This window comes from Epinephelus fuscoguttatus, linkage group LG13 (genome assembly GCF_011397635.1).
Source record: "Epinephelus fuscoguttatus linkage group LG13, E.fuscoguttatus.final_Chr_v1".
Lineage (NCBI taxonomy): Eukaryota > Metazoa > Chordata > Actinopteri > Perciformes > Serranidae > Epinephelus > Epinephelus fuscoguttatus.
In genome coordinates this window covers 17,027,214-17,040,915 of record NC_064764.1, presented here as the reverse complement: position 1 = coordinate 17,040,915, position 13,702 = coordinate 17,027,214, and the positions used below count along the sequence as shown (strand labels likewise).

Genomic DNA, 13,702 nt, shown 5'->3' with positions numbered 1-13,702 from the left:
TGTGATTCTCTCCCATTACGACACCTATTTATGTAGAGCCGTAACATTTAGGTGCATGCAGAGCCAAAGGCTAGGAGATATTGTAGAGAGAGAACTTGAAGAGCTAGAAGAAAGAGGACTTTATTAATCCAGGACGAGAACAGTCAAAGAGGTAGATGAGGAATACATCTATCAGCCACAGATTAAAACCACTGATGGATGAAGTGAATACTATTGATCATTTTATTACAATGCAGTGTTCTGCTGTGAATCCTTGACAGTGGGTCCTGGTATTAATGTGGATGACATGCACCCGCCACCCAAACACTGTTGCAGACCAAGTACACCTCCTTATCTGTGGGACATACAGGTACCCCAGAGGTCCTGTGTCCATGGCTGTTCAGGAATGGCCCAAGGAATGCGACAAAGAGCTCAAGGCATCAGCCCGACCTCTGTAGTCCCCAGATCCCAATCCAATTGAACATCCATGGTACACAGTGGTACCGTAGAGATCGCTGTGGATCAGACATGGCTTTGACCTGTCGAGACATGGACACAGGGCCTCTGGCTCCAGACTCTTTGAGCCCTGTGCATTGCAAGGTGGGGTACTGATACATCCCATAGATGCTTGATTGGTTCGGAATCTGGGGAATTTTTTAGGCCAAGTCAACACCTTGAGTTTTTTAATCACATTCCCCGGGCCATTCCTGAGCAGTTTTTGAGGTTTGGCAGAACACATTGTCCTGCTTGGGAGGCCGCTGCCATCAGGGAGTGCTGTTGCAATGACGAGATGTACTTGATCTGAAATAGTGTTTCACTTGGTGGTGCATGTCAGGTGGCATTCACACAAATGCCAGGACTCAAGGTTTCCTAGGCAAACATTGCACTGTAGAGAGATGATAGATGTTATTTACATTACATGTCAGTGGTTTTAATGTTGTGCCTTATCGGTGTAATTATTGACAAAGGCATAAATCATAATAATCTAAAATCACAATGTGATGATCTTTAATAGTCGATGAAACCGGCAGCACCTGTTGGTAGCATGCCGCAATCAATATTTGCAGGAAGTAGTCATTGTAATTAGTGAATAATGTGGGGAAAGATACGGTATTCTTGGCAGACAAAGCAGTAAAGTTTAATACAACAAAGCAACAGGTGAGCAGAAATGAGTAGCCTCTTTTGAGGTTTTTGTATTCCAAAAAATTAATACCTGGGACATGCAAGAGACAGACACAGAACAACAGACAGTCAAATGTGAGGTTTGGAGCAACAAGGAGTGTTGAGGTGGAGACACCACCAGCCAAACTCTTTGCTGTGCCTTCAGCCTAGCACGGAGGACCAGAGTAACACTCTTTACTTAAGAACAAATCATCAGCATACTGACTACTTCAAACAAAAAAAAAAAAAAGATCCAGTTGATGTGAAAATATTCAGAGATGACCTGATTAGATTCCAAGTGTCTGTGAGACCGCTATTTCGTTCCTGAAGAGCTGTGGGTGCTCGTTCGACTGATATCAAATCTAAATAATCTGTAAGCCTCTTCTCCAGGTCAAAACAATTTGGTTTTCTCAGTTTTCAATGAGCAAGTACGGTCCTCTCTACTGTCATTCCATTTACCTTGCCGAACGACTTTACATCTAACACAATTTGATTAAAAAATTTCAATGCCATAGTGAGAAATACTCCTAGGTCTTTTTGCCACTGTGATCTTATATTTATGCAACAGCTATAAAAAGTTTATGACATGAGTTTTCTGAAGTTGGGAAACTCTTTGCCACTCACTGCCGCCTTTTTGTTGTTGCTTTTTTGTCATTAGTGGTTATGTTTAGCGGTGATGCCCTTAGCAATGTAACTTCCTAGTAAAATCTTTAACTGTTTGTACCGAAAGCCCTTGGCATCATTTAAATGATACTGCATTTTCAGTTCATCAGTTCATTCATTCGCATATTAATAGCACCAGAAAGCAATTGACACAGTTTAGTAATATTTTTCTGCTGCCAAACCCTATTAAAAACCAGTTACCCTACAGCCGTGAATAGTGAATTCTTCCAAATTGGACATGAAGACAGGGATAACCCAGAAATAGAAAGGCATCTATGAAGTTCTTTAGCCATGGCCCATGAATGGAAAGCTTTAACCCACTGTATACACATTGGACCACAGCCCAATTTTAAAAGTATAATTATAAATATGGGGGGGGGAAGTGGCTATTTAATCCTGTCAACTGATGCCTCAGCATCCATCGACATTGCCCCAGCTGGATGCTGAACTGTACCGCTCTTGACATCATATTTAAAAGCGTCCTCGTGCTACTAGAGGTGAGGCGGCCAGCGTGAAACCCCACTTGATCGACATGAATTAAAGATGAAACCACTCACTCAAGATGTATTGCAAGCATCTTTGAAAACACATCATTATTCAGCAGACTTAGTAATGGAAATTATTCATTTGCAAAATGGTCTTTGCCTGGATTTTGCAACAGAAGAATCACAGTAAAATTCGTACTGTGCGGCATTGACTGATTGACAATAATGTTATTACATAGTAAAGTGAGGAAGGGGATCAGTACTGCATTTATGAAAGTCAATACTGTGACACTCCTTTCCTGGTGCTTTTTGAAGAGCCAATGTGTTGCTGGCAGCCTTTATCTCTGACTATGAGAAATTGTCTTTCCAAATATTCTATCTCAGTTTCTTTCAACAAAGCCAAAGACAAACATTCAGATTTATATAGTTTTGAGTTATTCTTTTGAATTTTTTTTTTTATGAGGTTCAAATATTAGTTCTTGTCTTTATGAATGACAGGAAATGAGGAGTTATTCTGGGTTTGTTTCAGTTTTAAGGCTAATATTTGATCACTTTATCACCTCTCCCAAACTATTTTCTCCGAAGTTTTTGTAGAACAAATTATGTTTCTGCATGAACTATAATGTAGTTTGCAAGTAGCACTAATGTCTTTCATTCTGAATCGTTGGGGTCCCTCATATACTATTGTTCTAACTTCTTTAGTTCAGCGATCAAAATGTACTTTCTTACAAATATCTCCCTGTTCTTAGCTGTAGTGTATCTGTCCTTTTACAATGACATAAGTCTCTCATGCCCTAATGAAGAATTATTGAACTGTCAAAATCTTGTTTTATGTTTTTCCAGAGGTGGGAAGTAAAAAAAAATATTATTACATTCTTGCCTAAAGGCATCTAGCAGTGGGGTTGCAGAACTGACACTTGGTGGCCAACGTGAAAAGCACAAATGATCCTGCCTAGAGCCAGTGTTTGGTTGTCCGTTCTGCTACTGTAGAACAACATGGGAGACTCTGTAAGCGAGGTCCCCCTCCATTATGTGGATGTAAGTCAGTCATTCTGTGGTAATAAATAATTAAACCCATTGTTGTATCTGGAGTTGATGATGGAAGAAGCTAAGGAGTGAGCCATCTCACTTGCTATTTATCTCTGTTGACAGTTGCACATACGCAGTATTGATCGGTCTCTCCTGAATGGCGATTGGTTAAGACAAAGCTTCTGAACTGAAGCACAGGCAAGCATTTTAATTACCCAGGAAACAGGATTTCAGTTGGGTGGTGTTAGAGGATGTGGCAAAACTCCAACTATGCAATGTGCAGTTTGTTGAGAACAAGGCAGGTAAAACGGGGTTGTTGTACACAGGCACGTCTTTTTGTCCTTTGCTGTTATTTTATAACCGCCTATAAATGAAACTGTTTTTATATGGATAAGTAAAAAAATGACTTTGGGCATGTAGATTTCTAACCCCCTTGTTAAAAAAAACATTACTGCTGAGCCTTTTATATGTTAACAAATATATTTATTTTTTTACATATATATATATTTTTATATATATATGTATTTTGTTATTTTCAAGAAAACAATTGAAGTATTGAAACATCACACACCAAGGACATTCTGTCTTGGGTAAATATGGGTAAATACATCTCAGAGAGGAAGGGAAAGGACAGGAAACATTTACAAAAGTAAACAAGACACAATAATGCTGCTGAATACAACATCCCATGGGCAGGAAAATCCAGGCCTAGAAATGGTTTGGAAGTAAGAGAATGTTTTGGAAAAGTTTTGAATATATATGTTTTTGGCTATTGTTTAATATACATTCATAAAAATCCCAAAACATGTCTGATATAACATGAAATACATTCCTAATGTTAATAATTTAAAATTTAATGCTGCGCTGTGTGACCATTGAAACGTCACTATTATTGTGTGATACACATAGACCACACTGGCATCTCATCATCACATTATTGCATGATCCCCAAGGCCACACCCCTTTTCCAGTCACAGATCCATGTGGATGAGGGAAGACTGACGGGTCATGGCAGCGATCAACCTTAATTTCGTAAGGTATTGCGAACAATTATTTGACATGTCTACGAAACAAATGTTTGTTTGCCAAGAAAATGCATACAGACTTGTCACAACTATAATCTGAAGACCTGGCAAATTGCACTGACAAAAGTAGAATCTTTGGTTTTCTGTTTCCCAAAAGGGGTGTGGCCTTCATACTCATAGGTGACCGTCTGGTCTGTTGGCGTAAGCAGCCAGTTGGCAGCAGGTATGTCTAACAAGCAAGTAAAGTGAGCGAGCACTAGCAGTTTTGCTTTAAAAGGCCTACCCATTTTAAACTTGTTAAATATAGTCACGGAGATGGGGTTAAATATTATTTAAAAATTATGGAAAAGTTCTGAAAAATTCATTAGTAAAAATGTGTGGGAACCCTGAAAGAAGTAAAGATTAATAGCCCCTTTAATACCACCAGACAGCCAATAGAAAAATTACAAGGGCGAAGGTCTGACACTTTTGCTGGAAAGTCATAAGCAATCAGACATTATGAGCAATGAAATTACTGGCCTGTATCCATGGAAATGTTTGTTTGATTTTCTTCTCACCAAAAGTTGCTCTCCACAATTAAACCCTTCTCTGTGTGTGAAAACACAGCAACATAAATAATGTAGTAAAAGTAGTGTTTGCCTGTATCGTCACTTGTACTGAAAGATTTAGCCCTGCAAGCAAAATACTAATTCATTCAGAGGAACAATTAAAATTCATGTTTGGAAATATTGTGGAGTACTACAACACACACACAAACACACACAATGATTCAGTATGCAAGTGTACTGTTGATGCTCGCAGGATGTGATCCCCTCTCTGCTCTGAAACCTGCTCCTGGTCTCACAGCTGACACTGAGATCATTGTTAAAATGCATCAGTACTAACACAGGCATGCATACACACCCACACGCACACACACCCTGAGCCTTGTTTTCCCTGACGCTAACATACAGTGACATCGGTCCTCCTCTGGCATTCACACAAACAAACACACACATTCAGACACATTATTTGTTTTTTGCAGTTATAACTTGTTGTTGAACTCGTCATCCTGCAGTCACTCCAATTCCTTTTGATGCTTATGGAAAGAAAATCAGATATGTGTATATATTCATATATATTTATAGATGTGTGTGTTTGTGTGTGTGTGTTTCTCAGACTCCTGCAGAGGGCGCTGCCACTGTTGTGTACGCCGCTCTGTCACCGGCCCTGGAGGGAGAGTGTGGTGGAGGCTACTGGGCCAATGGGTGTAGGGAGATGACAACACCACCCACCTTTGACCCCCAGCTGCAGCTGAGCCTATGGGAAACCAGCGTTCAGTTGCTGGGCCTGCAGTAGCATGGGACGAAAAGACGACTAACTGGACTACACCTCGATGAAAGCATCAGATAAAGACCCTTAACTCGGGCCAACCAGCCACCTTCTCCTTCTCCCTTTTTATCTCAGTGTTTTTGTTTTTTTTTTCCCCACTCATACCTCACATCGAGGTGTTTGTAGCCATTTATGTTGACAATCTCACAATCCACCGCTGAACTGTGATGGTTATTAAGGGAGTGAAGAGCTCGTATTTGTGCCAGACCCGCCAAAGAAGGGCTACAGGGCATGGATTTTTTTTTTTTTCGCTATGAGCAAGCAAACACATACAAACACTATCGATATATGATTTTGCTGTCGTAGAGACTGGGCAGCTGCTAACATTTAGTTATGAACAGATATCAGTCGTCATCCATCTCTGATATGGTAAAGTTCATTCCCTGATCATAACAAACCTGATGTCCGGCCAGAGAAATCATTCCATGGTGTCACATTCAAAAACCCGCAATGACACCTGCCTCACTCTGCCTTAATGTCATTAGTCTTGCTTGCAGTGAAAACGTTCACTGTCCCTCAGTGAGCTAAATGCTGCTTTAGAGGCTTTTTCATCCCGACAATAAAAGTCTCAGCAGACATTAAGATGCTTTTTGGACATAATAACATGTCAGTTCAAAAGCTGAGTTTTGGCGTCGTACACTGGCTTCAGGATGACATATCGGTCAAGCCCTAGTACACACACACACACACACACGAACACACACGCATTCAGGCACCGTAACAATGACTTGATTTTTCAAGTCTGAACCCACCTTGCTGTGGCAAGGGAATGTGATGTCATCAGTTGGCTTTTACAAATCACGATATAACAGATCATCTCGCAGTACTGCACCTTATTTTCGGGTTCATTCTTGTGCTTTTACTGGTCGCTACTGAATCCTCATCCTAACTGCTGGTAGGTGTATAATAAGCTGTGTTTTAGGTGAATTCCACTGTTCTTATGAAGATGCTGGGAAAACACGATCAACGTCTCTTTCCTTTCTCTCTTTCCATGGCTCAGCAATCCAACAAAAGACGTTCCTTCGGACTGATCAGGGGATTTGGGACAAGACACTGAATAAAAGGGAGAGATCCCATGTAAAAGTAGGCCTAAATTTGGAATAATTTCCCCCTATAGACCTGAGAGTGATGAGACAGTCGGTTTTGTTGTGGGGAAGAAGACATTTTGTGAAGTCAGGATTTCCAGACGTTTGTGTTTGCTTTTTTCTGCTCAGAAACAAAAAGGGATTGATGGGGAACCAACACACTGTCCCCATTTTCCTTTGTGATCTGTGTTAATCGGTTTTACTGTGTCTGTGATACATGTGTGTGTTTTAATGATCATGAGTTGAGAATTCACTCATGCTCTAGACCCCATTCATTTCGATGGATAGCACAACAATGGCCACTGGAAAACAAGGGAGAGGGAAAGCACTTTTTTTTTTCTCAGTATTTAAACTGTGATTGGTTCCTCATTGCTGCTGTTGCTGCTTCCTCATTTGGCGCCACTCCCAGTGCATTGTGGGATTGAGATTTCCCAGTGGTGAGAATCAAACTCCATCTGCTGAGCTGACACACACACTCGCTTGGAAACATTGGAAGCCGTACATCCAGGCACAGGCTTATCTAAACAAGCACACAGCAAACAAACACATCTGTTACTCATGCAGGAAAACACTCACGCACACAAACACACACACACGCACATTGCGCCATAATGCCATCTCCACTGTGATAAACCATTTTAGCTGTGAAGATGAAAAGTTTGATCTCAAATTAACAAGTTTTGGCTAAAATAAATCTTGCCCCACATGCCATCTCATTGCTGTACGTGTATATTGTTGCTTTGAATACTGCCACTGAGCATCCAGCAATCGTTACCGTATGTGAAGCAATAGTATCACTGTGGTAGCTAATTCAGCCAGTAGCACAGAGCCAGACATTCAGAACAGGAGCCCAAGAGAGTGAAAGTGTATAAATGAAAAATATACCAGCTTCAAGTTACCCATAATATCAGGAATTCAAAATTTCGCCGTCTACATTTGTGAAAAAGTTTCTAGAAGATGTTTTTAATGTGCAATGTTTTAAATGGTTCATTTAAAGTTGTATTGTTTTTCACGCAGTTTGAAGATGTGTCAGGGGCCGAATCCTCCGAAGGATGCAGCCCTGTGAAGGTCAGGTTGAACCTGCTCCTCCCCGCCAAATGAGATGCCAGTCTAGGCTTACAGAGATAAAAACTAATGATGCATTCAGGCGCTCATCGTCAACTCAGTCATAGGATTTTGCCATCAAACAGCCAATGAAGTTTCCAGTAAGAGCTGTGATGTTAAACACCACGTGGCCCAGGTTGAAGGTAGATATATACGTATGACTTCCATTTATTTGTAATGCCCTGTGATCAACACGTCCATGCTGCAAATAGTGGAGTTCATGCCTTCCATTATTTACAACCTCTTGTCGGTGTAGTCCATGTGAAATGATTACCGGTGATGAAGTACCTGGTCAATGTGACGTGATCGCGTGAATTTACGAGTTTGACAACGATTGCCTGAATGCTTCATTGAGCAGTCAATCAGCGCACAATGGATTTAGGGATCTTAAGGGGCCAGCTGTTAAATAAAAAAGGAGTGGCAGTGTTTCTTGGCCTTTTGTGAAGGAGCCTTTGAAATGTGACAGGCCTTGTTAGCTCATTATGATGAAATACAGAGTCTGGATGGTCCGTCTTTAAAAAATGCTGCGTTCATGTCATAAGGGATGGATCGTAGAGATAGAAGAGATTCCCATGCTCACAACTTGTGTGTGTTAGTCCTGCAAGTCAGTGACTGGATTAGTTGAATATTGATTGAACATTCACAAGGTGGAAGCTGATAATTACGATAACTTTGATATGGCATGAATGTAGCGTAACTTCAGGAAAACACATCACAGCTTAACTTAGTTCCGATTGGCAGGCTAAATATCAATACTTGAGGTAGGGACGGCCATAAATTTGTAATTTAATTACTTTATTTAGACGTCAGTTTTGGATTAACATATGAAGACATGATTGGATGGGATGCAGTGACCCAACTGCTATCTATTAATATCTGTAAATATAAAATGATGTTAGATGTCTGTCAACTTTTTTTTAGATTGATTTTGGCAAGTAAGCTATTTTGACTAAATGAAATGTGCAGTCCAAGCTGTTCAATGTTAAACTTAACCCTAATCCTATACCTGACCTGCATTTTCGCTTGGATGTTCATTTCAGACCTCATTCTTACGTTAGATTTTTTCTTTCCAAGAAGTTGAGTACTAATTAGGCGTTACCTAATTTGAAACAGAGTTGCTGACTCCAGTGAGCCAGTCAGGGTTCTGTGTGTGGACTTTGATTGAATTAAACCAATTTCAATTTCACTTTTGACTGAACATCATTTTGCCAAATATCACGATCCTTAGTTTATTTGAAAAGGAAGTTGAATTCATGTTTAAAATCCTAATTTAAAGCGAAACATCTCTTAGGTTTGATGGGTTTTTTTGGGTGTAGTAGTTGTGTGGAAATTGACTATAAATGCCAGCAATACTCCTCAGTTCTTGAGCACCTTTTCTTCTACTCAGTGCTGTCAAACTGCTCGGAAACCAACTGTTTTATCGCCTCAGTGCTTCCTTGTTTGACTGCGTGGTTCCCCGAGGCTACTGTAAGGTACTGACTAAATAACAGAATAACAGACAACAAAAATCTAGGCCCGTTAAACAAATGCGCTCGCTTCCCTTCACACGAATACAAACACCAGCTTACTACTCAGCAGTGCTCATTTAAAAAAAGTACATGGCTACAGTGTGAGCTACATCCTGTCAAAGAGCTACCGTGTTTTGCATAGTCAAGCCGCCACAGTAGATGTATTAATACCTGAGAGGGAGAGACAGGGAGAACGTCACTGGCTGTCTTTCCTATTTGAGCACAAGGTTTTCCAAAGACGAGGCGAGGAGGAGTGTGAGGGTCTGCCTTGGTGTTCTTGTTGTGTCAGCGCACAGACGAGGGCTGCTAAATTATCAGTGCTTACCTTGTTATATATTTACCGTACTCCTGAAGCGCTCTACACAGACAGGACAACACAGTGAAGTTTCTGAACTTGAATGGAAAATATAGAAAAAGAGCAAAAACAAAAAAACAAACAAAAAAAAAAACAGCCCAAGTAACTGTCTGTGATATTGTCTTTATGTGATTTATTCGTATATGATCATTTTAAAGCGTTGTCACCGCTGGACATTGACCAGTGGAGCTGTGTGTAGACTGACAACCTTCTAATAGCCATTCTTCTTTCTGACCTGGGATTACATTTATATTAAATGTTTCAGTCCCAAGTTCTGCAAATCCTAAATGTGTATATGTATAGGAAGAGAGATACTATAAAGATGTATACAGGGGGTGAACAGATGAGCTGAGTCCTTACTCTGGTACTAAGAGAAAACACATGCAGACATTAACTTGTCCTTTCACCTTTATTGCCATATCGCCCTATACCATTGTCTCCTTTGACTGCAAGTGCGACCTTTCCCTTGCGTCCCTGCGGGCTGCACACAGAGGATGTTTCCACCTCAGATCCAGTGTAAATATTCAGTCCATCTGGCCCCCTGAGGATTTATGACATGTGCAAAAATGTTTTATTTTTATCATTATTTTGTTGTTGTTGTGATACACATCTTATTGCTTTTGCCGTGCCTAAGAAGAAAATCTCCCTCATACGTGTGTAACTGTGAATTTTTTCATGTAGAAATGAGCTCGTAGAAACTGTGATTATCGTCTTGTCCTGTGCATTGCCGTGAGTTTTTTCTCTCTTTGGAGTGATGGCGGTGGAGGTCACAAGTGTGTGCGTGTCAGAGTGCGAGTGAGTGCGTATGTGTGTGTCTAGATAAGGGAGTTCATGTCCATGTTTTTTGTCAATGGTTGTGACATTCCAGCAGCAGCCACCACCTTTTCTATTATCCAAAGCCTCTCAATAAACATATCATTGTGCCACTCTTGCTCTCTGTCCTTTACACTGTGTGTGAGTGAGAAACTGTCAGACTGATGACACGTAGCATGAGACAGTGAGCCTCGAGCACAGTCTGAACTTTGGAGATATTCCGAGATCCACCACTGAAACTCACACACACACACACACACACACACACACACAGTCGTGTTTCCATCACTTCATAGGACTTTACATTGACCTACCCTAACCATATTCACCACTTGTGTAACTGTACCCTGAATCTGAACCTAACCCTAACCCTAACCTTAAATCAAGTCTTCATCCTACATTTAATGATCAACCTTCATTATGGGGACTAGGTTTTGTCCCCATAAGGAAGTTGAGTCCCCACAATGTACATTTGCCATTGGGTCAGAATTTTGTCTATTTGTTGTTTCAGTTTGTCCTATTATCAGATTTGGACCATTTAGTGTTTCACTGATGCCTTCAAAAATACACCATGCAGGATTTTTCAAAAAACCTTGAATGAAAAGTCTGCCTTTGATTGCAGTTTTTTAATTTGTAAGTAATTAGTGACATAACTAAATGTCAATCAGGAGAGACTTGTGTTTTTTAGTGAAAAAAATGTTAACATGCGCACCTAAGAATGAAAAATGTGAAACGTCTTTGGCGATAAGACCCCGTAGAGATGGTATGATTTAAGGAGGATGATGAATCCATAGTTGAATAATGACCCCCCCGCGGTCTAGACGCTGGTGGTGATAGAGGTGGTGAAGCTAAGATGCTGAGAAGATGGAGAAGTGCTTGTGATCTGGATGAGTAGAGGAATGAGCCTCTGTTGAGCTTGTCCTGGACTCGATACGATGGCTGGAGGTGAACAGGAGGGCAGCAGAGGAGAGAGCTGGCTGATAGAGATTGTGGCAAAGTTTGATTGGATAACTAGAAGAGTGAACACCCATAGTCAGCCGATGAAGCAGTGGGAGAGGGAGGGAAAGAATTGTGGATGGATGAGCGCAAAGAAAGTCTTCCTGATTGAACTTTCGCTGAGCTTAATTTAAATTGACTGAATACATTGTTATAAATACTGAACTTATAGTGGAAGCTCTCATAGGTCTCTTTAACCCCTTTAAGGCACAAAATGGTTTAGTCCACCCCGCATTAGGACTCGACTCTTAATGCAGCTGAAGCTGAGTGACTGCTTAAGCTGCTGGAGCACCAATATTCACTGTCATGTCTTTCCCCCAGAGGGAAATCAGGATTCCAAAAAAGAAAAGGAAAACTGACTTGGTAAAAAAAAATAAATAAAATTCAAAAGGTGCGTGAGAGAGGCATGGATCAATAGAGCAAGGGCTGGGGGCCCCAAGAGACTGCTTATGCAGAAGGCCCAGAATATGGTGCTATGACCCACTCTCAGTGTGTGGCGGTGACTCTGCCCTCTGCCTGTATTTTCTTATTTCGTTCTTATTTGCTGTCTTCAAAACATTCTGTGTGTGTACCCCCACAGCACTCAGGTGAGGTTGAGACTTTATAAAAAGGTAACAGACCGTAAGCAGCAGGCATCTAAGAGACACGGTGCCGAAAAAAGTGCAAATGTAGGGAGGGGAAACACCAAACGAGAGTGAATATGGGGTTGGCCTCTACTTTAACTTTTGCTGACAATCCTGAACAACATACCTTCAAATAGTAGCATGCTATTAAAATAGGTTTTTTTCAGGACATGTGCACCAGTAGTCCTAAAATGAATAACCAACCTGATCTACCTGAGCTGCAGCTGCTAAAATGTATCAGCACTATTTTTGATTATAGATAGACCTCTACCTGATATGGTCTTTTGTAGCCTGACAACTGACAGATTCTTGATATTATTTAGAGATGAATGTTAGTCAGAGTCAATCTTTCAAACTAGCAAATTAGATTTAAAGGTGACCTGTTATGCCTTTCCCTTTTATCTGTCATACAATGTTACAGTGTTGGATGTTTATAGTAAACGTGGCAGTTTCAAATACCAAGGTGAACATATGTACAATTAACCCCTAGCCACATGCTAACGTCAGGAGAACATGCAAACTTGGTTGCCGATGTTGCTGATTTTGGATCATATTCCTGCTGGAGAATTTTCAGAATCAGATTCAAGTTTAAACACTTTTGTTGGAGGTTTTCAGGGCAGAAACCACCAAATGTGATGTAAATGTTTGTGTTGCGTTAGTCTCTATATACAGACTCTACATTCAGTGAATGTAGAGTCTGTAGGCAAACCCTGGAGATCTTGCCTCCGGAAGAAGAGCGGAAGAGCCCTGGTTTCCAGTTGTAGGCTGTTTGTAGTCCGCGTGATATTGACCAATCACATTTGAGCCGGCTGCAGTTGTTGCCAGGTTAAACGGTCCGTGCGTTGAAGTAAAGAGGCAGAACATAATTGCCGTCACTGCAAACTCTGAATCCATCGCAATGGTTCAGCATATTTACATTGGAAATGGAAATTCGCCTCCTCTGCCCAAATCAAACCGGAATGCCAAAAAATCGGGGGTCTGCCCCCAGAGGCTGTATCGCCGTCTGCCGGAAGTCAGACACCGAATACATCCGATGGGTTCCGAGAATGGTGTTGCGTTACACGTTTAAGTTTTGAAGGCTAGAATATTTTGTTTTGACTGCTTCATACGGGTGAGTAACGTCATACGTGCGTGAAATTGCTGAATCAATGAATGAACTTCTGCCGGTACATCCTCGGCATCATACATCCCCAGAGGATCTCAATGCTGATTGGCTATTGCAGCACAAATTGGTTGCTGAAGTTAAAGTTTTGTTATTATGTCTTTACATTGACTTCACATGTAATTCACTCGCACAAATTGTTCAATTTGACAACATTACATTCTTTACCCAGCTGCAATGACACCAAGATCGCAGAAGCATGACCCGGACCAATCATCGCAGACTGGGCTATTTTCGGGAGGGGGGCTTAAAGAGACAGACACGAAAATGGAGCATTTCAAACAGAGGGTGAATATTCAGGCAGATAGTATGAGAAAAGTTAAGTGGTTTTGAAAACGAAAGC

The 13,702-nt window shown here is 41.0% G+C and overlaps 1 protein-coding gene across 2 annotated transcripts in view; it reads left to right on the top strand.

The window, feature by feature from the left end:
• The window catches only part of LOC125899466 (dehydrogenase/reductase SDR family member on chromosome X-like), a 53,844-nt gene extending 45,278 nt beyond the window's left edge, over positions 1 to 8,566 (top strand). For both annotated transcript variants that reach the window (XM_049593838.1, XM_049593839.1), the window contains one exon: positions 5,501 to 8,566. In XM_049593838.1, the coding sequence (XP_049449795.1) occupies positions 5,501 to 5,680 (180 nt within the window). In that variant the 3' untranslated portion in view covers positions 5,681 to 8,566. The remainder of the gene's footprint in view (positions 1 to 5,500) is intronic.
• Positions 8,567 to 13,702: the final 5,136 nt, after the last annotated feature.